At 52.1% G+C, this 23,817-nt stretch overlaps 2 protein-coding genes across 4 annotated transcripts in view; one reads left to right on the top strand and one right to left on the bottom strand.

The window, feature by feature from the left end:
• Window positions 1-981: 981 nt before the first annotated feature.
• Window positions 982-6,759, bottom strand: LOC102964271 (RIMS-binding protein 3A). Its single transcript, XM_042963118.1, has one exon. The coding sequence runs from the start codon at window positions 6,691-6,693 to the stop codon at window positions 1,609-1,611; it is 5,085 nt and encodes a 1,694-aa protein (XP_042819052.1). The 5' UTR covers window positions 6,694-6,759; the 3' UTR covers window positions 982-1,608.
• A 1,486-nt stretch (window positions 6,760-8,245) lies between these two features.
• The window catches only part of UBE2L3 (ubiquitin conjugating enzyme E2 L3), a 76,076-nt gene continuing 60,504 nt past the window's right edge, over window positions 8,246-23,817 (top strand). Inside the window, exons 1-3 of one of the 3 annotated variants that reach the window (XM_042963120.1) lie at window positions 8,246-8,343; window positions 13,860-13,967; window positions 15,609-15,888. In XM_042963120.1, the coding sequence (XP_042819054.1) occupies window positions 13,942-13,967; window positions 15,609-15,888 (306 nt within the window). In that variant the 5' untranslated portion in view covers window positions 8,246-8,343; window positions 13,860-13,941. Of the gene's footprint in view, window positions 8,344-13,859; window positions 13,968-15,608; window positions 15,889-23,817 lie in introns of those variants that run through there. The other 2 variants (XM_042963119.1, XM_015541558.2) reach the window with 2 other exon arrangements.

The following is a 23,817-nucleotide window of genomic DNA, read 5'->3' on the forward strand; positions in this document are numbered from 1 at the left end:
CAAATTGTGAATCGGTCTGGGTTGCCTCCACAGGCTAGCTGCAGGGCGTTCTGAGCATGCCTTCTCACTGTAAAATGGGTGGATATAAACATTAGAAGGGATGATTTACCTCCCCTGTGGATGGGGAACAAGGAACAGTTTCCTTCCCAGCCTGAGACCTGGAGCGGAGCCTTCCACTCATGAGTGGTGTGTGTGAACACCACAGCTGCCACATTCCTGTGTTTTCTGAGGATAAGGCAGCTGTGTGTCAGGTTGAGACAACCCCTGGGCCCGCTCTTTCCTAATTCCTGCCTTCAGCCCCTGGGACAGATGGTGGAACCCTCCGGACCTAATTTGCCAACTCCCCAAGGAAACTGCTAGTGGCTCCAATCCTTCGCATGCCCAGGAATGCTTCTGGTCATTTCCTCCTGCACCCAGGATGGCCGTGCCCTTCCTTTGACATCATTGCTGTACTCAGGGAAACAAAAGAGTATCAAACAGAAGCAGAGAAGGATGGGGGCATCTGGCTGGTTCAGTCGGAAGAACATGCAACTCTTGATCTCAGGGTTGTGAGTTCCAGCCCAATATTGGGTATAGAGATTACTTAAATAAAACTTTATAAAAAAGGCAGAGAAGGATGAATACCACCCTTCATTCTCACTCTCCTAGAGGGAGAGCCAGGAAGACTGTGGGAGGAAGCAGTTTTCAGCTGTGTCACCTGACAAGAGGGGGCCCCCTGAGCCTCAGAGTCTCTTCTACAAGATGGGGTAAATATAGAAACACCTTCCCAGAGAGAAGCCCTGGGGAAAGCGGGCAATTACTAACACCATGCAGAGTGGGATCCCCAGTCGGGAGACACTGATCCCACTCTCCACAAAGGCTGGCACCCAGGGACACAGGCCACATGCAGGGAAGCCTGTGGGCAATGCCAACCTCGTTGAGCCATTGGGGCCCTGCTTCTCAGCCCTGGCTCTTGGCTTGACCCCTTGATAGTCCTGCCAGAAGACCGTAAGCTAAGCCCCCTCCAAAGAATAAGGAGGTGCCCTCCCCAGCTGGGAACACATGTCTGCAGCCATTGCAGGACCCCTGGACAGAAGAGAGAGAGGAAGAGAGGTATATTTGTGTTTCCCTTGGTTGTGCTTTTACTTCTAAAGTATTATTTTTCTCTTTTCTATGAACATTTTAATGAGGAGGTGAACATAAGATAGAAAAAGAACATTCTGGTCACTTTTTTTTTTTTTAAGAGGCAGGCTTTTCTTGAGACTTTCATACAACGCAATGGATGAGGACACTTCTAAAGAAACTCCTAGAGAAAATGCATACTGAGCACAGAAAAAGACCCTTCTCCAAATACCTGTCATAGTCACTGACAACTCCAAAACAGCCTGTCAGACTCTCGTGGGCTGCTTGTTCTGTTTTCTTTTGGGAACAGCTCAGTTCAGACTGAAGCCCTGCTCCTCTCAGAGGCCAGGGGACTCCTGGGGACTGGTGTCAATTTCTCACAGTGACATTCTGAGCAAGTGCTGCTCACAGAGTTGAGGAGGGATGCTGGAGTTAGGGTCCCAGTGCTTGCTTCTCCTCTGGCGGGGTGTGGGTGGCCAGAGGCCACTACCCCGACAGGAGCCTTGCTCACTTTCCATGGAGGGGAAGGTGATCCAGCAGGTGGGCTGGGACCAGGCCCCTGTGACCACCTGACTCCCCATAATAGAATCCCTTGTCATCCACAGGCCCATAGACCATGACCATATCCCCTGCCCTCAGTGACAGCTTGTCCTTCACCTGGCCCCCTCCTCGCCCATCCTTGGGGTCATAGTCCAAAGCTGTCATCATGGTTGTTGGAGTCCACAGTGGTGACCTCCGGGGGTTCCCTTGGGGCATAGGAAAGGAGCCTTGGGGGCTGGTGAGCCCCCCAAAGTCATCGAGGTGGGCCACAAAGGACAGGTGCCCTTGTGCTGGCAAATGCCACATCCCATCAGTCTGCTCTGTGCCTACCTTTACCTCGGCCACCAGATGCCCAGGTATGTTGCCCACTTGCCCATTGCATTCACCACGGTAGAAGCCACAAGGGTCCTGAGAGCCCCACACTCTTAGCAGCTGCCCTTTCTGGAAAGCTAGCTCCTCCTCTGCAACCTCGGGGTTGCCAGATATCACCAGGGGGTCATAATCAAAGAGGGCCACAAAGACCCTGGCCAAAGTGTCCACCTCTGTCCCCAGTGGTGAGGGGCCACCCCTGAACATCTTAATGACTTTGCTGGATGGAGCTGGACAAAGTGCTGGGCTGGGCTCCAGGAGCTGGCACTCTCTCTTGCTCCCCAGAGCCTGACAGCTCCCGTTCTGGGTCCTAAACTCCTTTCTCTGCTCTCGCCTCTCTGGGCCCCACAGATTGACGTGCACTGCCTCCTCCTCCTGCAAAATGTTGTGGAAGTCAGACACATATGGTTGGCTGGTGTCCAGCTGGGGAGGGGCAAACACATCGGAATCTTGCTTTTGCCTAAGGACCTTTTCAAAAGCAGCCTTTTCCTGACATGGTTGCTTCTCAAGCCCAAACTCTGGGAACAGATGGACGACTCCCGAAGCATGGCTTTTTCTGGCGCCCATGTGCCAGTGGCAGTTTTCTTCTCCCCTAGACTGTCCACTGAGCAGAGGTGGTCTGTGGTTTGGGGAACTCTTCTGAAAGAGCAAGTCCTTTCTGCAGACCTCCTGGGCCCCTATAGGTCGCTGGGGTTGGCTGCCAGACCCCACACTTGCACATTCTCCCTCTGAACTCAGGTTGCACATCGGGGATTGCCTCCTTGAGGGTTCTTCAGGGAATGCTTCTAGAAACTCGGCCTGGGGCTCCCTGCAGCTTCCAGGAGTGTGGGGGCTGGCTTTAGCACTCAGGGGAGCCAGTGCCAGCCTCTGAGGACGGACAGGGACTGTGACTCTGCAGGTAGACAGGTCACCACAGGTGTAGCTAAAGGAAGAAGTCTCTGGCAATTGGTGACAGGTGAAACAGTCATGAGGGATCTGGGCTGGCACTGAATCCAGGGACTCACCACAAAGTGACATGGTTCTCACAGAGACATTCTGGCACATCAGGGGCAGGTGGAGCTGGCAAAATTCCAACAGGGTGCTCCCAGCAGTGGCATCAGCAACCTCTGCAACCTTGAACCCATCAGCATACACAGCATAGCCAGTGACCTGGACTCCGTTGGATGACCCAGCAGAGTGGATGGTTACAGGGAGCCAGCTGACCACTAGGATGCCTGGTGAGGCATGGCGCTCCACCAGCACATCCAGAGGAGGGTGAGGAGGTCCTGCCAGCGGTGTGTCAAAGGTGATGGTGGAGGACGTTGTTTCCCAGTGCACCTGCAGCAAGTCCCATGGCAGCTGCACCTCCACTCGTGCCCGGTACCGTGTGCTAGGATGCAGGCTGTGGAAGGTGTAGCAGCACACACCTGCTGGGGTCAGGGCATGCTCCTGGTCATTGAGGTATACCATGTGGGGGTGGTTGCTGCTGCTGTAGACCCAGGTAATCTTGGCTGATGTGGCTGCAACACTCTGCAGGTGTAGTTGCATGGGAGCCACGCAAAAAGCCCCTGTGGCCCCCAGAAGGGGTCTAGAGAAGCCCTTCTCCTCCCCACACTGCAGCAAGCCCAGCCAGCTGTCTTCTTCTCTCTTGGCATCTGAGATCTCTATTGCCACTTCTGTCTTGGAGCCTGCCCTCACCATCTGGCATGTCCCCTTGTCCATAGCTCCCTGGGCTTTCCCAGGCAACAAGCTGTGACCAGTGTCTTCCTTCAAAAACTTGCTGTGTCTACCTAGGAATCGAGTAGGGCTGAAGTCAGGGGACTTGGGGGACAGGCAGCCCAGGATGTCACTGTCTGGAATCTGCTCCACCAGGTTGGAGGGCACCAGCCCCCGCCGGCCATCCTCAAGCTCCCCTTCACAAAATCCATCTTCATCCATGTCCCCCAAAACATACACATAATCTCCAGCTGTGAGGGGCAGTTCACTCTCAGGATGTTCATTAGGCCCCTTAAAAGTATTGTAGCTATACCGAGCCAGGAAGATCTTGAGCTTAGGGGTCAGGGGGGCCTCTGAGCCCCTCGCTTCCAAGGTAGAGGACACACCGTCAGGCTCCAGATCCTCCACCTCGCTGGCTGTGTCCATATCCAGAGGAGGACAAGATGGCACCGTGGTCCATATGGACTCCAACTCAGAGGGAGAATTCGACTGGGAGCTAGTTTTCTTGGCTAGGGACCCGGAGTCCAGAGGTCCGCTGGCTGGGACTCTGTCTGGCACTTGAGGGTCACTGGCTGGCTCCCTGATAGCAATTGGACTTTCCAGCTGAGAAGCTTCCTGATTTCCCTGTTTGTCTGCACTGGGCTGTGAAGCTGCTTGCTCTTCAGGCGCCAGCTGGAACTTGGTCCTTCCACTATCTCTGACTTGAGCCTCCGGGACTTGGGGGGCCTCCCGGGATTCCTGGGGAAGGTAACCAGTCTGACACTGCAGCGCCAGCATCTCCTCCCTAGCAGCCTGGAGATCTCGCAGGGCCTTCTGCAGGTCGTGCTGCAGCTGTTGCTGCCTGTCCTGCCCGCGCGCAGCCTGCTGTAGCAGCTGCTCCGCCAGCATGCCGGCGGCGTCGCGCTCCTGGCACGCGCAGCCCAGCTGCCCGCGCACATCGCTGTTTTCCGCCGCCACCTTCCTCGTCCAGTTGGCCTGGGCCTGCAACCGCGCGTTCTCCTGCGCCAGCCAGGCTTCCTCGCGTAGCGCCGCCCGCAGCTGCACTTCACCATCCTCGCCGCCGCGCCGTGCCACGGCCGCCTGGGCGCCCAGCTCCAGCTCCAGTGCCTGCACCTGGCGCCGCGCCTCCTCGAAGGGTGCGCTCTCGCCGTCCGCCTCAGCTCGGGCGCAGCTGGTGGACTGCTGCATCGTCAACTGTCTCTGCAGGCGGAGCACCTCCCGCTGGGACTCGCGCTGCAGCCGGTCCAACTCACTGATGTTGAGCCACTGGGCTTGGGCAGCACCCCCGCCAGGGTGCGGGACACTATTCATGCCTGAGGTGACGCGAGCTTGCAGCAAGTGGTACTCCAGCCGCAGCTTTTCGATCTGCTTGTCCTTGGCCAGCAGCTCGCTTGCCTGCTCCGACAAGTCCCGAGCGCGCTGGCGGGCAAAGGCCTGGCACAGTTCCAGGCCAGCGCGGCTCTCGCCTGGCACAGGCTCGCTCACAGCCCGCAGGTTGGTTTTTTGCAGCTTTCGGGCCCGGTCCTCTAGGCGCCTCGCGAGGCCTGCAAGCTCCGCGTGCTTCACCTTGAGCCGCTTCACCTTCTCGTCGGACTTGTCCTGGAAACCTGCGCGCCACAGCTGCACGTTCTCCTCCCACAGTCCCGAGCAGCGGCGTGCCAGCACCTGCAACGCCTCTGACAGTTCCGAGTTCTGCTTCACCAGCTCCTGGTAGTCCAGATCCGGCGGCGAGGGAGTCAAGGCCTCGCAGGGCTGGCTCCCGGAGTCCTCTCCTAGAGAGTCACTAGGTCTCCTGGGCTTCGATGGCGGTGGCGGTGGTGGGGGTAGCGGGGGCGGAGGACTCGAGGAGCCTAAGATGGGGGTGTCTGGCCAGGAGGCCGGCTTCTTGGATTCGGGGGCTTTGGGGCAACTGAGGGTGCTGTCGAGATAGCGGGACCGCGCTGGTGCCAAAGAATCGAGAGAGCAGGAGTGCGGCGTGTGGAGCAGGCTGTCTGGGGAGTTGGAGCACCTGGCTGGCACCACGTCTAGGGAGCGGGAGCGCAGACGGATGCCAGCGCTCAGGCTGTCAGTATTCAAGGATTCGAGTTTACAGACGGACTTTGGGGGCCCGGGGGAGTTGCCGGCGGTATGGAGGGGCGGCTCTTCCGAAGAATGCACGGCTTGGGGGTCGGGGGAGACGGGCAAAGCGGGATGCCAGCGGAAGTGCTCTAGGATGTACTTGAGGAAGAGCCGGCGCTCCACGTCGAGCGCCGCCTGCAGGTGTCGGATGCGCGAGGCCTGCTCGCCGTCGGTGTCCCAGCGAAGCTGTGCCAGCACTTCCTGCAGGCGACAGCGGCACTGAGCAGCGGCGACGTCGGGCGCCCCCGCGCGGCCACAGTAGCCACGGTTCACTAACTCCTCTGCCAGCTGGCGCTGCAGCTCCCGGGCCTGGCGCATGACGCCGTCGCGCTCGCGGTGCAGCAGCTGCCGCAGCTGCCGCATCTCGGCCTCCTTCCAGCGCAGCAGCTGCCGAATCTCGGCCTCACGCTCCCGTAGCATGTCCTCCTGCAGCTGCCGCAGCTCCCGGTCGTGCTGAGCCTCCCACTTGGAGCGCAGATGGTCAACCAGCTGCTGCCTCTCCCGCTCGGCCGCCTCCCGCAGCTGGCGCGCCTGGGACGCGAAGCGCTGCGTCGCCGCGCGTCCGCGCGCCCGCTCCCCCTCCAGCTCCGCCCGCAGCTTCTCCAGCTCCCGCCTTTGCTCCTCCACCACCGCGGCCGATGGACCCGGACTACCCGGCTTCTTGGGTGTCGCGCGGCCGCTGCCCAAAGGGCTGGGCGAGTCCTTGGTCATGGTGGCCCCGGGCCTGGCCAGACGCCAGACCTGGCCTGGCCCAGGCCGCTGCTCTCCAACGGCCGCCGCCCCCGCTGCGGCCAACCGCCCCGCGTGCCCCTTCCGGCTTCCCATGGGGGTTTCCGCGCGCCCCTTCCGCCTCTGAGCGTGTTCCCCCATTCTCTGGCGCGGATGCACTAGCCTGATCTCTTCTCTGGGCTGCCTGTGCGGCGGCTGGCCTCCAGACACCCCTATTCAACGCAGCTCATGACCTTTCTGGGATGCCCAGGGGTCTCTGTGATCCCAGGCCTTTCCCTATTCCTGGTGCCAGGTCCTTTGTGACCCTCCCCCCCCCCACCCCCCCGCCCGGGGGGATACTCTCCCAGACACCGTACAATCTCTTTCAGGCCAACTGGCACTGTGGGAAGCCTGGGCTACTGCTCTGGGCTCCACGTATGGGTCAAAATCAGGATGGGGTGTGGGTAGATCGCGCCTGGCTCTGTCATGGGTTCAGCTGACCTGTTTGGGCTAAATGGCTGGGAAACACAAAAGAATACCCCCAAACTTGGGGGTGAGCCCTGAACCCCTACTGGGGGATGCATCTGGTGTCTGCACCCTCAAGGCACCTACCCTTCCAAGGACCCCTGGAAGTGCTGGACATTTGCATGCATTATCTATTTAAACTTCCTATGCCTATTTTACAGATGAGAAGTCTTGAGCCCATAGTCTGGGCATGGTGCCAGCTGAGACGGTGAGAAGGCCTCCTTGGAGATCCAAAGCCCTGGCCTATGTTTTCTTGGTTTATTTTTACGATCATCTTGCAAGGACACTCTGAGCGATAAGGACCTCTCCATGGTCACGCTGCCCAGAAGTAGCTAAGTAGGGAGTGAAACCTAGAAAATTCTGCCTCCAGAGTCCGTGGGTACTCTTACTCCATCTGCCCAACCTCAGGGTTATGGCTATGAAGACCACTCCCCACTCTTTCTCCCAGGGCAGGGTCTCACACTTTGCATATGCAAAAGGAGAGAGGGTCATTTAGAACCCAGAGTTGGGGGCCAGCCAGGGAGGAAGGTGAGAAAATGGGGATGCCATGGGGGCCCAGCCTACCTTTTGTCTGGTCCAGGAGTGTCCAGGGCTTCCTACTTCTCCAAAAGGTAAAGTCACAGATCCTTATGGGCCCAGCTGGCTCCCTATCCCCCCTCCCTGGATGCAGCAAGGCCAGAGAATTTTTCATGGCTCTCCAAGGGGCAAAGTGGTCAGATGGTTAGGACTGGCACGCCTTTGGAGTCAAACAGTCCTGCAGCTTCTTGTGCCACTCTCATGTCCTCATCTGTAAAATGGGCTAATAAATGCAGCCCTTTTCTGTGTTGTGTGACCTCCCAGAGTTCCCTGATCTCCCTGAGCATCCATTTCTACTGTTTGTGAGGATTCAATGAGGCAAGAGCACTCAGTGCCTAGAACAGAGCAAGGCTCTGTTTGGCAGCTCACTGATTTTAATCCCACTCCCTTTTTTGCAGCTACAGAAACAGGTCTGCAAGCAAAGATTTGGCTGAAGCCAGTCAGGGCTGCCATGGTAAAGGCAGCACAGGTACTCTTTGTGCTCCCTAGGACTCACTCCAGATGACTCATGGCAGATGGGAAGCCTCAGAGACCTGGGTATCCATCCAGGCTCTGCCACTTTTTGCCTGAGTGACTATGGCTGGTTACTTCACCTCTCCTGACCTCTACATAATGGATGTATTGATAACACCAGTCTTCCATGGTTAGAGAGACACCAGGACTCTGTCAGCTGATGGCCAGGTGTACAATAGGAGCTGTATTGAGGTCTGTGTAAGTTCCCATTGTCCCATCTATGGGTTGGCCTAGACCCTCACAAGCTACTTCCAGGACCTAAAGAATCCCCCTGCCTCAAAGGCTTCTGGGTCTTTGCACGTGTTGTTCCCCCCTGCCTGGGATGCCTATATTGCCCAACACAAAAATAACGGCAATGACCATTGCAGACCTACTGTGTGCCATGCTCAGTGCTAAATGCATGCCATTCATTATTTAAACCACCCATTTTACAGATGGGAAGCCTCAAGCTCCAGTGGATCAAGAGTTTTTGTCCACTTACCTGCTGCTAACCTTGTCTTGTCCTGTAGCTTCAGCTTAGCAGTTCCTCCTCCAGGAAGGCTTACCTGACTCTTTAGGGCTGAGTCTGGACTCCCTAAAACTCTACAGCCCTGATCATCCTACCTGGTATCTTTCCATTTGGAGCAGGGATGTATCTTATATACATTAGTGTCCTTGCCCAGAGTGGTTTCAGAGAAGGAATAAGTGAAAAGTCCCTCTCCAGAAAAGAGGGATAGGGACCCAGGGACAGGCAGGCAGGAAGGGCAGAAAGGGTACTGCCCAACCTGGCCACCCAACCTGACTACCTCTCACATGTAGGTACCACCTGGCATCAAGGGCTGAAGCCCCAGGCTCTGGGATGCCTCTCAGGGCTTTGGGCAGATGCTTTAGGCTGGAATGAGGATCAGGCCTCATTAGAGATGTTGATGGGGTCCAAAGCTGCGGGACACACATACATACATGCATTCATAGCCTCTCTAGGCCAGGCCATCTGTGTGGCTTGGGAACTCAGGAGCCCTACTTAAATCTGGCTCCTCCCTCCTTGCTCTTCCTGCTCCAGCACCAAGTGGCTCTGTCTATGGTATCTGTGGCTTCTCTGTGTTTCAGGCCCTCTCACTCACACAGTTATGTCTCCAGGTGGTGGGCAGGTGATCTTAGCCCCATCTCACTGGTGGGAAGACAGAGGCTCAAAGAAGCACATGTTGTGTTCATTCAGCATGTGGTTCTGTGGGCTCCACACTTTTTGCTATACTTATGTTTTTCTTTTCCTTTTTTAAATGTTTATTTATTTTGAGAGAGAGAATGAGCAGGGGAGTGGCAGAAAGAGAGGGAGAGAGAATCCAAAGTAGGCTCCATGCTCAATGAGAAGCCTGACACGTGCACTCAATCTCACAACCGTGAGATCATGACTTGAGCCGAAATCAAGGGTTGGTTGCTTAACCGACTGAGTCACCCAAGTGCCTCTGTACTCATGTTTTTCAAACATGGGTCCTCTGAACCACTGGTGTGCTATGGGAGATAGATGCCTTTGGGCAACGATACGTAGCAAGAAAACAGAGAATGGCGATTCCTAATGTTCTTTTTGAGAAACAAGGTGGATATGGGGGTCAAGTGGGTAGGCAAGATGGAGAGACAGCTCTACCCTTCAACTGGTGCTGGGCCACTAGATGTGGTAGCCACAGGTAGAGATTCTTCATGCAATCCCCACTACAGTTCTGTTTGACAGAGGAGAACCTGGGGCTTGGTGGGAGAAGGTGGCTTGCCAGGGCATATAGGCAGCTGCGGCAGAGCTGGATTGTCACTTCAGGGCAATGGGTGGGGCTCCACAGCCTGGATGTTTGATGCAGCCTTGAGTGGTACCATCAGGTTAGGAAGGTAGGCTGCTGCCAAGGAGGAGGACCCTTGGGTGAATCTCTGGGAACTCTACAGTCACCATCCAACTGCTGCCTGGGCTGGCACCACCTGTGGCATGTCAGAGGCATTCTGGAATGTGGTTGAGCAAACCAGGGCTTCCCCAGTGCCAGGCTTCTGCCATCCCCACACTCATCACATTGTTCAGTGATTGTCCAGTGACCTGCCTGTCAGCCCCATCAACTCTGAGCTCCGGGAGAGCATGGACCATGTAGCTGCATTCTCTGGGTCTCAGCTTTCTTGTCTATAATATAAAAGAGATTGATTACATGGGTGGTTTTCAAACTGGGTTCCTTAGGGCCGCAAGGTTCCTGAGAAATACTGTAGGATTGTTGGGGGTGGGGGAACGTGCCCAGAGCTAAATGGGAAACACTGTCCCTACTTGCTTCAACAAAGCACATCCAACTGTTAGTATCATTATTTAGGTTCTAAGGAAGATTTTAGCTTAATAAAGAGACATATTGCTAGAAGCAAGTTTGAAAACTTCTGGGTTAGAGCCCCTCCTGTCTATTAACTGCACACACATTGCCCTGACACCCAGTGATTTCACTGACCCTGAGAGAAGGCACCTGTTCCCCTCACCTTGGTTTGCCCCACATCACTAGCCTTGTACTCCATGCTGCCTCTCCTCCCAGCACCAGTCTGTGACCTTTGGGCCATGAGGTCATGGTGTATGGGATCCCGGGCAATCTGGTTCACATCCCTCCTCTGCCAGCCTGGTCTGGCCCTGTTTCAGCTCTGCCACCCATGCCCAGAGCTTTACAGAGCTTGCCTGGCCCTTGTGAGTGGTGACAGCTCCATCCAGAGAGACCACTGGAGGGTTTTAAGCTTCCAGACCCCTGTAGCCCCAGCTTCCCTTCCACATCCCTTGTTTTTGGGTCAGTGCGTTTTCTTTTTTTCCCTTCCTTTTATTTTTCATTTTGTTTTTATTGTATTTATTTTGAGAGAAAGAGAGAGAGAGAGAGCAGGGAGAGGGGCAGAGAGAGAGGGAGAGAGAATCCCAAGCAGGCTCTGCATTATCAGTGCGGAGCCCGATGCAGGGCTTGATCTCACAAACTGTGAGATCCCGACCTGAGCCAAAATCAAGAGTTGATGCTTAACCAACTGAGCCACCCAGGTGCCCCATATATTTTTTTAATGTTTATTTTATTTTGAGAGAGAGAGTGAGTGAGAGAGAGAGAGAGAGAGAGAGAGAGAAATAGGGGGAGCAGAGAGACAGGGAGAGAGAGAGAATCTCAAGCAGGCTCCATGCTGAGCTCAGTGCTCGACATGGGGCTTGATCCCATAACCCTGAGATCATGACCTGAGCCAAAATCAGGAGTCGGATACTTAACCAATCGAGCCACCCAAACTTTTTTTTTTTAAGTTTAAACTTAAGTTTAAGTTTAAACTTTTTTTTGAAGTTTATTTATTTAAATAATCCCTACACCCAACATGGGGTTTTAACTCATGATCCCAAGATCAAGAGTCACATGCTCTTCCGACTGAGCCAGCCAGGCTCCCCTGGGTGAATGTGTTTTCTATCTGTTCTCTGATGTCTCCTCCGTGTCTAGAACAATGCCTAGTACATAGTATGTACTCAACAAATACATGACTGAAGAAGACAGAGGCATACAGGCCAGGTGTGCTTTCTGTCCTCATGGAACTTAACCTAAGGGATAAAGCCTGAGGTTAAACATAGATATGGCAAAGGAGTGTAGTGAGCTCGAATTGTGGGCAGGGACTGTGAGTGAGGGCTATGGTGCCAATGGGGTGAAGAGCTCTGCCAGAGCAGGCTTCCCTAAGAGCCCAGGTGGGCTGCCTAGGGATCAGATTGCAGGCAGCAGGGCCTTGCAAAGCCCCCAGCCCTCTATGGTCTGGCTGCCTACACCTGCTCTCTCCCATGCCCACCCTGCTCAAGGCATGCCCATACTCTGCTGGCATTGATCCTTGGCAATCGTGTCCCAGTCCTCAGTTGCCTAGAGAGAAACTGGAGCTCAGAGAGGAAGGGTCACTCAGCAGAGGCCCAGCCAGGTCTTCTTACTCTGAGTTGTAGGAAGGCCTGGAACCCCCAGAACTGCCCCTTCCTGGATGGGGCTGTGTACCTGGAGAGGGCCCATGCTGTTGTCTGCCCCCACTTCCCAGGCCCTAAAGCCATCTCTGGCCTGCTCCATGCCCTCCTGGGCACACAAGCATGTGCCACCTTTTAGCTCTCTGGAATGCTGGGCTGGCCTTGGCCCTGAGTCCTCACTAGCCATGGAGGCTGGCCCTGTCCTCTCCAGAGGAGGAAACTGCTCAGGGTCACATAAGGACTTGGGCCTAGGCCTGTGTGACCCAAGTCTGGGCTCTGAACTCGTGCCAGTATAGCCTGGCCCATGAGCTCTGGCAGTCTGAGGGTAATTGTAATCCCTGAGCCTTCAGACAAATGTCTGCTGCTTCCTGAAGACCCTATTACTGTTGACAGCATCACTGTTCCAGCCCTCCACTGTTTCCGGGACAGACCTATCTTCCGTTTTCTGCCGTCTCCACTTCTCTCCCCTCTGAACCTCTTCCAGCTGCCCTCCTTCCTATGCAGCCTGAAGCACAAGTCCTGATCTACTTCTTACTGACACCAGTGGCAAGACCCTTTGTCCAGTCATTTGGCCATTGCTCTAGGTCAGGGACAGTCCTTCAAATGTTTGTTGAGCACCCAATCTGGTCAAGGCAGGGCCAGACACCATGTGAATTTCCTTATTCATTAAGCACAGAGTACCCCCAATGGGATTTACTGAAGGAAGGATGGAAGGAAAGAGGGAGGTTGAGAGGGAGAATAGAAGGGAAAGAAGGAGACTTTTAGGTCAGCTGAGTCTCCCAGACAGAACTTGGTTTCCCCCTCACAGTCCAAGAGCAGACTCAGGCTTGACCCTCTGACCAGCCAGGTGGCTGAAAAGCTGACTGACCCTTGAGCCTCAGTTTCTTCTTTTGTAAATGGGGCTGATAACAGCTCTGACCTCAGAGGGCCATTGGGGGAGTCAATAGAACACTTGTGGGGCACCTAGGTGGCTCAGTCGGTAGGGTGTCCAGCTTCAGCTCAGGTCATGATCCCACAGTTTGTGAGTTCGAGCCCGATGTTGGGCTGTGTGTTGACAGTTCTGAGCCTGGAGACTGCTTCAGATTCCGTGTCTCCCTCTCTCTCTGCCCTTCCCTTGCTCATGCTCTGTTTCTCTCTGTCTCTGTCTCTGTCTCTGTCTCTCAAAAATAAACGTTAAAAAAAAAAGAACACTTGTGCATTTGTACTCTTGGGAGCCCAGCACACAGCAGGCTGACAGGTCACCCAAGTGAGCCACCATGGTAAGCTGAGTCCTTAAGAATGATCAGCACTTGCCAGATGGACAAGGTAGTATGGGGGGAGGGAATGACAAAGGCATTACAGGCAAAGGAAGTAGCAAGGGGAGAGGCAGGGGGTATAGTGTGGCAGAAACACTGGTCTTAGGAAGGGAGAAATGTAGGACATGAAGGTTTGGGCCAGCAGAAGGAGGTCAAGGCAAAGCCTCACCAGCATGAACCAGATCAAGATCTAACTTCTGGAGCCCCTCTTCCTATGGGTGATGAAGGGTGAGCTACTATTCTCAGGGCCTCAGTTTCCTTACCTGTGAAACAGAACATTTTAGCGCTGCTCTGTGGTGCCAATGAACTTGGTGGTGGGTATAAATGTGCAGGGCCCAGTGCCGGGCATACAGTCAGCCTGTCCCGGAGCTCCTTCCATCCCTGGCCCCTCCCCTGGCCACTGTCAGCCCTCTCCTCTGGGCTCCCACACTTCACCAAACCATTGCCACATTCTGTTGTTTTCCTTGGTGCCTCCCCAGGATGCTGCAAGCTGCTTGAGGGCAGGTGCCACCTTGTTATCTACCTCTCTGAACCCAGCAGGTGAGCATCCAGGACCCTGTGATGATTGGGAGAAGAAGCAGCATGTGGTAAGTTGTATCCAGAATGGCCTGGAGTCTGGGAGGAGGAGGAGGAGGAGGAGGAGGAGGAGGAGGAGGAGGAGGAGTGGAAGAGGAGGAAGAGGCCACTTTTAATGGAAGGCTCAGGGAAGTGACACTAAGGCCAGGTCCAAATGAACATGAGTTAGCTGAGTGGAAAGGAGCTGGCATGATCAGAAGCCAGGCTTGCCATGGGCAGAAATAAAGGTTTTAGAGTAGGAGAGGGGGCCCCGAAGACCTTTTCCACTGGGACTGGGTACATTTCTCTGTATGCTTGTTTAACAGTGGCACTCTGCTGCTTAGAGCCTTCATTCCTCACCTGCAAGGGAGCTGTCTTGCAAGGTGATGGTGAGGGAATAGGAAGATGCCGCAGCAAAGGCTAGCTTTTTTCATTTGCCCTCACTGAACCTCGCCTTCTATTGCCAGCTTCACATGTCCAGGTTGAGGGAATCACTGTGCTTCTTCAACTGCCTTGGAATTCTTCAGGGCAGGCTCCCAATAAAGCTGTCTTTCTTTCACCTGGGCCAATGTAGTACCAGGTTCGGTGTACACAGTATGATCATGGAGTTAGTCTCCGGGCCAGACTTCCAAGTCCCCCGTGCCTCTAGGGAACTGGCTAATGGAGTCCCTCACACATTTGCTGAATGTTTATTGAACACCCACTGTGTGCCAGCCCTGGGGAGAGATAAAAGGCAAACAGAACCTTGATGGCATGAGGCTTGTCATCTCGTCCCTCCCAACCCATATCAAACCTGGGCTCCCAGGACACTGTGAGGAAGGCCGGCTCCATTCCAGGCTACATAATCTCCAGTTCTTTCTTCTTCTCCCCTTTCATGGGAAACTCATTGCTCTTAGAATGAAGAAAAATGCCTTCACATGGCCTAAATGTGTACTGAAACGGTACCTTTTTCTTTGCCTACACTGACACCCTAGGTCCCAACCACTATCACTTTTGCCTGATTGGCTACAGCAGGCTGCCAAATGGCCCCTACTCCCCTGCTTATCCCCCTCCATTCCCCATTCTTCAATCATAGTACTTTCCTTAAACATTTTATCTGACTAGGTGGCTGCTACACACATCCATCAAAGGTCTCTCACAGAGCATAGAAGGAAAGCCAAATCCCTTCTGTTCCTGTAAGGCTGTCCCGGTCTGTCACCTGCCTCCCTTGTTCCTTCTAATACTTCTTACTCCATTCCGGCCATCTAGACAGCCACATGGCCTTTGCCAGCGCCTTTTCTCCTGCTTGAAACAATCTCCTCCCAGCCTCTCAGCTGCTCTATCCCATCCTTCAGTTTCCAGCGTTGGCCCTGGAGCCAGCAGCTCACCCTCTGCTCCTAGCTGGCTGCATGACCTTGGGCAAATCATTGGCCTTCTCTTTGCTTTTTCTGTGAGATGGGCTGTTAATGATAACCATATTACAGGGTGGTTTCAAAGACTAAGGAAAATGAAGCACTGGAGGGGGGAGCTGCGCTCTGTAGGTTCCAGTGTTATTAATACTATCTCCTCAGTGAGGCTTTCATTGGAAAAGTAGGTCTCCAGAGTCACTTTCCCACCACCCAGTTTTCTTTTCTTCACAGCACTTATCAGTGTCTGAAATAATCTTGGTTATTCAATGATCTTATTTTATGCAGCCATTATTTATTGTGCGCCTACTGTGTGCCAAGCACGCTTTGTAATTTCCATCCGATTGGACGGCCCGTAAAGGCAGGGTTTCCGCCGGACCCGTTCACCTGTGTTCACCCAGCACCGTGGCCAGCACACAGTAGGCACTTCGCACTTCGGGGAGTGCCCGGCCCGCCCCTCCCCCGCTCCAGGAAGTGCGGGGGCTACAGTCGCCCGGCCGGCCGCGATGCATTCTGGGGAAGTAGCAGCACCAGATCCAAGATGGCGGCCAGCAGGAGGCTGATGAAGGTAAAAGCCATTCTCCGGCGCCGGCCGGGCAGGGAGGTGCGGCGCCCCGGGCCCGGGGTCCCCGCGGCGGGCTGGGACTCCTCGGGACGCCGCCGCTCGGTCTCCCGCTTCTACGTGGTCCCACCGCCCCTCCGGACCGCACGCGGGCTGGGGGAGCTAACGGGGCCGCCTAGGCCGCAGCCTGGGCGGGAGCGTCAGGCCGCGCTGGGAGCTGCCGCTGGCCCCTCCGCCTGGCCCGGGGCGTCCACACCGTCCTCCGCCCGGAACCGGGCAGGGTCCTCCTAGCGGCGGCGGCCTCCCGGACCCGGAGCGGTGTTGATGTGGGGGCCCGGCCAGGAGGTCCCGAACCGGGCGCCCGCGGGGAAGGCCTGAGCGCCGGAGCTCCGGCTGGGAGCCCGCGCCGCGGAGCCGCCCCGCCCTGGGCCGCAGCGCGCTGGGTTTGGTGCCCCTTTCGGCCGGGTCGCAGCTCCGGAGGCCGGGAGGCTCGGGCTGGGGAAGGAAGGAGGAGGTAGGGCGACAAAAGTTAGGTCAGTTTGTTGGTGGGTCGTTTGAAATTGTGCTGGGTCCTAGCAAACTGTCGCCTTGTGACTGCAGAGTCACACAGCGGGTAAGTTCCAACTCCAGGAAGGCGTAGGGTCGGCCGCATTTGCAGCGCGCTTCTCCTTCCCCGTCTCCTTTTCAACCTACTACTTCTAGTCATCCGGATCTCCTTTCCTTGCTGAAGCAAAAGTGCCATTTTGGGGGGTGGGGGTTGGCTTCAATCGTTCGAACTCAAACCGGCCAAAGTTTATAAAAATAACTTGGTACTTTGTATCTTGAATGCCCCGGGTGCCTTCTTGTTAAGTGGCTCCTTTGGTGAGGATTACAGATGCTAAACTGGCTTAGTTCTTTCCCGAGTATGTTTGCCGGCGCCCTCCGGAGCCGACCTCGCCAAGATTTGTGAGCTGGCGTCCCGGTAGTGCTGCCGGGTTGCATCGAGCCGGAAATAAAAAAGAGCAGGAGCTGATTTCCTGAGAGGAGATAAAGAGCTAGGATTCCTCTTGGGCAGAGCGGTGCTTGTTGGAACTAGACGTTGAACTTGGAGTCACGGTTTCTGGGCCCTCCCTCCCTGGGAACATTTCTTTTGTTCAGTAAGGGCTGGAGACGACGACTAACTTCATAAAACTGGGTTAGAAGTGGGCACAAAAGAACAGTCAGCAGATTCCAAACTTCTCATCTCTTTTCTGCGGTGACACCACCATTCACCCAGTCATCCAGATGAGAAGACTGTTATTCACTTATTTCTGTACTCTTCTCCTCAAATGCAGTCACCCATTAAGCCTTGTGGATTTTACTTTAGAGAGAGTTGAGTGTGTGCCTTCCTTCCTAATCTTACCGAAATTACCTGAATCCATACCCGCATCTCTCAGATGCTTTTCCAAGTACATACTGAGTTTTTCAGACTCCCCTTCTTGGACACCAGAGTTCTTTTTCTAAAGCAAATTTTTAATCCTTTCATTCCTATTGAAAACCTCTCTGATCTTATAGTCCTCAGCAGTTAATCCTAACTTCTTATTTGGTATGCAAGACCCTTCCTAGGCTGGTTGAAAGTAATCTGTTTAGCCTCACCTCCTGCCCCTTGTTTTCCTACTACCCTTGCAAATCATAATAGCTACCTTTTTTTTTTTTAAGCTTTTACTTTGTGCTGCCCTGTACTTCACATTCATGATCATGTTTAATTCTCCCTGAAAGTAGACATTATTATTTCCATTTTGTAGGTGAGAAAATGGAATGCTGAGGGATTCGTTGGGTTGCCCCAATTTTCCTAACTAGGGAGGGTGAGCTGTGACCTCACTCAAGTTCTGACTCCAGAGCCCCCTGCTCTTCTTACTTACTTGCTATGTGGTGTCCTTTGCACATGCTGTTTGATCTACCTGAGAAAGGCTGCCTTCCCCTTGCCTCTCCTCCCTTCCATGGAAGTCCTAGGTCCAATTCCAATGCTAGTTACTCTGTGAGGCCTTCTCCCCCAAACCCCTTCAGAATAAGTTGTTTCCTCCTTTGTGTGACCACAGTGCTTTCTTTATGTTTCTCTTTGAGCACTTGTCCCAATCACATTTGTGTTAGAGTTGCCTTTCCTACAGAGTTCTGAGTTCCTTAAGGACAGGAATCTTGACCCAATTCATCTTGGTATCCCCTAGTCTACCCAAGTTGACCTAATTTGGGGTTCCCAGGCTTCCAGAGCTCTGAGAGGGGAGTTCCTATGGTTTTTAAATTATTTTCATGTTTCCAAAAATTGGAGCTTAGAAAGAACATGTATGGAGCACCTGGGGTGGCTCAGTCAGTTAAGCATCCAACTTCAGCTCAGGTCATGATCTCACAGTTTGGGGATTCAAGCCCTGTATTGGGCTCTGTGCTGACAGCTCAGAGCCTGGAGCCCGCTTCAGATTCTGTGTCTCCCTCTCTCTCTCTGTCCCTCCCCAACTCGTGCTCTGTCTCTCGCTCTCAAAATATAAGCATTTTTAAAAATTAGAAAAAAAAATGTAACATTAAGTACTTTATTTTATTTTATTTTTTATTTTTTTAGTGTTTATTTTTGAGAGGGAGAGTGAGAGAGAGAGAGGCAGAGAGAGGAGAGAGAATCCCAAGCAGGCTCTGCACTGTCAGCACAGAGCTGGATCCTGGGCTTAGAACTCAAAAACTGCAAGATCATGACCTGAGCAGAAATCAAAGAGTCTGGAAGCTTAGCCCAGGTGCCCCTAAGTACTTTTAAGTGCTAGATCATTTACATAAATTATTTTCCGTAACACTTTAAGTTAGCATATTATCATCTTTATTTTACAAATGAGAGAATTATGGGCTTAGATAGGTTGAGTGTTACCTGAGGTGGAGTAACAAGCAGACCAGTGTGGGGAGAGAAGATGTTAAATCTCCCTAGTTTCAAATCCCAAAGTCCATGCCTCTTTTCTTACTCCAAGGACACATGGAGGACTGTGTAGTTTCTTGAGTTGTGGATGGAAACTCTTTCAATTCAGTAGAGGAATGCTGGTTAAATGACTTAGATCACTGGCTCTGGGAGTCAGTGTTTAAGCTGGTTAAAAACAACAACAAATTATTGGTGCATATTGATCAATACTTGGGGTGGAAATAAAGGGGTTTTTGATGATGAAAGAAACATGCTGAATAATCAAATGAATTACATCTTAAAGAACTTTAGATTTCCTCAAAAACTATTTTCCAGGACACTGAGAGTCTGATTTCTTTGTAACCATGGACTGTATAAGATACATTATTGAAAGTAGAGTATTTGCATATGTTGGCTAAGAACTTATTTTAGGCAAAGTGAGTATGATAAAGTCTTTATTTTTATTTTTTTAAATATGAAATGTATTGTCAGATTGGTTTCCATACAACACCCAGTGTTCATCCCAAAAGGTGCCCTCCTCAATACCCATCACCCACCCTCCCCTCCCTCCCACTCCCCATTAACCCTCAGTTTGTTCTTAGTTTTTAAGAGTCTCTTATGCTTTGGCTCTCTCCCTCTCCAACCTCTTTTTTTTTCTTCCCCTCCCCCATAGACTAAAGTCTTTAATTTAAAAAGCATTTGCTAAAAGGATTAGCCTTTTTCAGAACCCTTTTTAGGAAAGAATGTTAATAAAACATTAAATACATTTTAATTTGCAAGCAGCAAATTCAGCATTGATGGTAACAACCAGATTGTAACCATTGCTTGTATCAGGAAGGGAAATAGCTACAAAAGTGAAACCTGTAGGTGTGGCTAAGGAAATTGATTGCAGTCTGATCATTTCTTTTCAGCCTCTCAATAGCACACATCTCCCCTATGGGCCCTCCAGCTAAGTATCTTCCCAGAAGGGCTTTTCTCAGTGGGGGAAGTTGTGGATTTAAGAAGGGGGTATGTGACATTTTACCAGTCATTATGCTGTAACTGTTGAGATGAGGAATTGAGATTGTAGCAACCTTTTAATACTACTTAAATGATGTTCAGTCAGAACTCTGTAATGGTGTACTTTCAGTCCATAACTACACGTGAATAAGTAGGAGTCACTAATAATAGTTCTTTCCTTGGAATTCAAAAGCAATAAAGCGGTTTGCTTTTGAATACAAGTTTATGTTCTCTGAAGTTGGGTAATTAAACGATAGAGCTGTGAACGTGTCTGGTAGGTGTGTGTCAGAGGGTGAGGGGAGTTTTTCAGATGATGTTATGCCGATATAAATGTCCTGAATCCACTTGGTTTTAGGGAATTGAGAAAAACATTGTATTTTTTTTTTTTTGTTCTAAATGTAAAATCCCAGTAAGTTGGGACTATTTCAGCTTCCCTTAATGATGCTCATTGTAAATGTTTCCCTATTAAAAGAAAATTGGGACAGGCCCTGGGAAAGAGAATGGACTTGTTTATTGCAACATTTGGGACCTTTTCTTAAGGTATATACTAGAGCAAAAACATTTGTCTCAGGGTACTTGGTGGACCTATTCTGGCCTTTTTATAATTCTATAAAGAGTTTGTCAAGTTAGCAGCATATTGTACCAAATCACTTGGAAAATTCTCATTCCATTGAAAAGTATCACTAAATGTTCAAGAGAGATTTCTATTTTCTTTACTGCAACAGGAAGTTAAGGATTAACGTTTAGAGGATCCCAAGATATCTCTCCTGAGCCCAGGCTTTGTATCTAACAGCCTGGAGGAGTTCCCTTTGAATGGCATATAGACCTGTGGTTGTCCAAACTTGTGTCCCCACAGCCCCCATGCTTCTCTTGTCTTGCCTTTCTCAGTTAATGATTCACTTGTCTACTCAGCCACTCAAGGAAGAACCTGGAGAAGCCCACCTCGCCTCTTCATTCCACATCTAGCCACTTGCCAGATTCTGCTGAACTAGGCCTTTATCCTCTCTGGCCTCTGCCTGTCTTTCTCCACCCTCTCTACCACTCCCTTAGTTCAAGCCATCCATTTGTGGTTGGCCACCTGCACTAGACTCCTTGGTAGTTTCCTTTTATTCCTCACCAGTCTATCCTCATTCCCACATGATTCTTAACTGGCAGTGTGTCCATGAGAGGTACACATGCTCAGGGCTCAGGCCCTGCTCTCAGAGATTGGAGCTAAATTCGGGAGGTCAGAGATCTGTATTTAAAACCCCACATTCCTTAGCATGTTTCAAAGTCTGATCTCGCGAGTCTTTTCTCTCTGCACTTGCCCTTGGGATCCCCTACACATGCTCTGCACCCCAGGGTCTCTTGATGGGTATCCCTGCCCTGGTATCCCTGCCCTTTCTCTACATCAGGGTAATTTCTTGTCCTTTAGGACTCAACTCACAGGCACCTCCTCTTAGCCCTGTACTCGAGGAGCTCAGTGAGGGAGAAAAATGGCATACGCCTAGAACAAAGGAATTCTGGTCTGTCCACTGTATGCTGGATGTTTGCCAGCTGAATAATGGAGTACAGGGGGAAAGATCCTCTGACACTGAGAAGAAGGTGGAACTTGGTCTGGCCCTTGAAGCATAGGCAAGGGTTTGGGCTGTTGGAGAAGGGGGGGGGCCTGGCAGCCAGTAAGGTTTAGTAGCTCTCATCCCTCAAAATGGATGTGGGTGGTGGCTAGGAGAGATGCCCTGGGGAACCGCAGTGACAGTTCACTCCCCCCCCCCCCCCCCCAAACAGCTGCCTGCTTCTGACCTTGTGCAGTCCCTTCCTTTGGTTTCAGTTAGTCCAGCCCTGAGGCACTTTCCAGAAGCACTGGGTAAGTGGCCTGGTTTTACCCTAGGTTGGTATATCCAGTGCACCTGGCCCTCCAGAACTATGAGCTTTCCCTCTTTCCGTCTTCCCTGCAGGGCTACATTCTCTGGCCAGCCGCTGAAGACTTGTCTCTCCATGAAGGGGCATTGCAGAAGGTGATGCTGATGAGTTTAAGGACAGGTGGCATAGAGATGTCTGGGCCTTTCAGTTGAGGGGGTCAAATGTAACCTCAGCTGTAACATCCAGGAGAAGCAGCAGGCTGCTCACATGTGAGAGCCTTTGCCTCTGGGTTTCCTCTAGCCAGTCTCATCCTGTCTTTTTCTTGAGGGCATAGGTAAACCTAACCCTCACCCCAATAAAAAGTGGGGAGGAAGGGGTGTTTCATTCAAAGCTATTGGGAGAGAGAATATGGTATCCTGGTTAAGAGCTCAGGTTCTGGAGGTTGTGTACTGGGCCTGCCATATCTTAGTTGTGGGAACTTGGGCAAATTACTTAATCTCTGTGCTTTAGTTACTTCATCTGTGTGCGAAAGTGAAATGAGTTAGTATATGTCGCATGCTCCAGAGAGTGCTTAGCATATCCTAAGTGTTAGATACACATAGATTGTTATTATCGGGAGTGAGCAAGACATATCCCAGGGCAATGACAGAGCAGCCTGGCAGGAGGGTAGGGGCTTGGAGATGGTACTGAAAAGGTGGGTTGGACTATGCCTGGACACGACCTCATTACCCAGGCAGAGCCCATTCTCTTTCCCACCCTGCTCTTCTGCCTTTTGAAATAACCTGTTCCTTAGGATTAGCAAGAAGTTTCTTGAGGCAGCTGTGTGAATGTGTCTTTGTTCAAAAAATGTTTACTTTTTCCAACAAAATTAAAAAGCTCTTGAATTCAAAATGTTGTCTTTCCGGTATCTCTGAATCTCACACTTACATTATATCTTCGTGTCCTTCATGTATGTGCAGTGCAGTGACCATCACTGTGTCCGGAGATGAGTCCAGGTGCTGTGGAAGGCACGGAAAGGTGCTGAGCTGGCAGTAAGGGGTGGGAGTTTGCAAGAAATACTTTGAAGAAGTAGTTGCAGTCCCAGAAATAAAATTGTTGCTTTTTGTCTTCTCTTTCAGCCCTGAAGCAGAAAGTTAAGAAAGGTTGCTTCTGGTGGCTGATCCGTTTTTGCTCCTGGCCCTCGCCACAATCTCTTTAGAATTCCAGAGCTGAGAGGAACACCCTTGACAGACAAGAGGCTGAGGCTTGGGGGGGGGGGGGGTAACACCCACAGGCTGGCAGTGGAGCCGGGCACACTCATTGCCCAGGCCTCCCTGTTCTCGGGGTTTTGCTCCTGCTCACATGGCTGCTTTTGGTTTTTAAGGAGGAACAGGGTAGAGAGGAGGGGAATTCATTTCAGGTCAGGTGGTGGGTTTTTTGTTCAGTTTGTAATAATTCCAGGTCTGTATTGATTATAGTTTTCTTTACTTCATGATCTTATCAGATTTTGTTTCTGCTTTTTTGCCAACATAGTTCAGCAGCAGAGGAAAATGCTGTTTTCACAGTCCGTAGCCCAGCAGGCACGTTTGCAAGCAAGTCAGTAACGTCAAATCTAGTGCTCATGGTGTGTTCTGTCTTTCTGAGCGAGGATGGTGCCTGATTCTATCACAGGATCAGGGAGTGGGTACGACTCAGAAGTTGAACAGCCTCTGAGTGCTTTCTGACATGGTTTGTAAAATATCTCCTTCACACCAATGTACATCTTGTTAAGAAAGTTCAGCTCAGGAAAGCTAACCTTACAGAAGGAGATCTGCCCTGTGTTTTACACACGTGGTTCCCATTCCAGTCACTTGTGCTGGGGTGCTAGACTCAAGAATGCCATGTACAACCATGTTCATATGGAGACAGAAACATTCCAGGAGCCAGGCTGACATCTGAAAGCTGACTGTGTGGAGCTGGCATCAGAGTCCACTCAGCTGGGCCTGGGCCATGCTTGCCCAGAGGTGTGTGGGCAGTGTATGCCTATAAGCTTGTACTGAGTGTTCTCTTAAGCCATACCCTCTTAGAATGACCTCTTGACAAGTGGCCCACCATCCTGGATCAGTGTGCTGTGGTCAAGTTCAGATCTTAACTTCTATCACGGACTCATTTGTGCCATCACCTTGAGCCTCAGTGTCCTGATTTCTGCAGTAGGATGATAAAACTACTTCATACAGTTGTGATAGTAG

The sequence above is a fragment of the Panthera tigris genome, chromosome D3, assembly GCF_018350195.1.
Source record: "Panthera tigris isolate Pti1 chromosome D3, P.tigris_Pti1_mat1.1, whole genome shotgun sequence".
NCBI lineage: Eukaryota > Metazoa > Chordata > Mammalia > Carnivora > Felidae > Panthera > Panthera tigris.

What these genes read in the sequence shown, in the direction of transcription:
- LOC102964271 (XM_042963118.1), bottom strand. Translation starts at nt 6,693, where the DNA reads ATGGGGGAACACGCTCAGAGGCGGAAGGGGCGCGCGGAAACCCCCATG.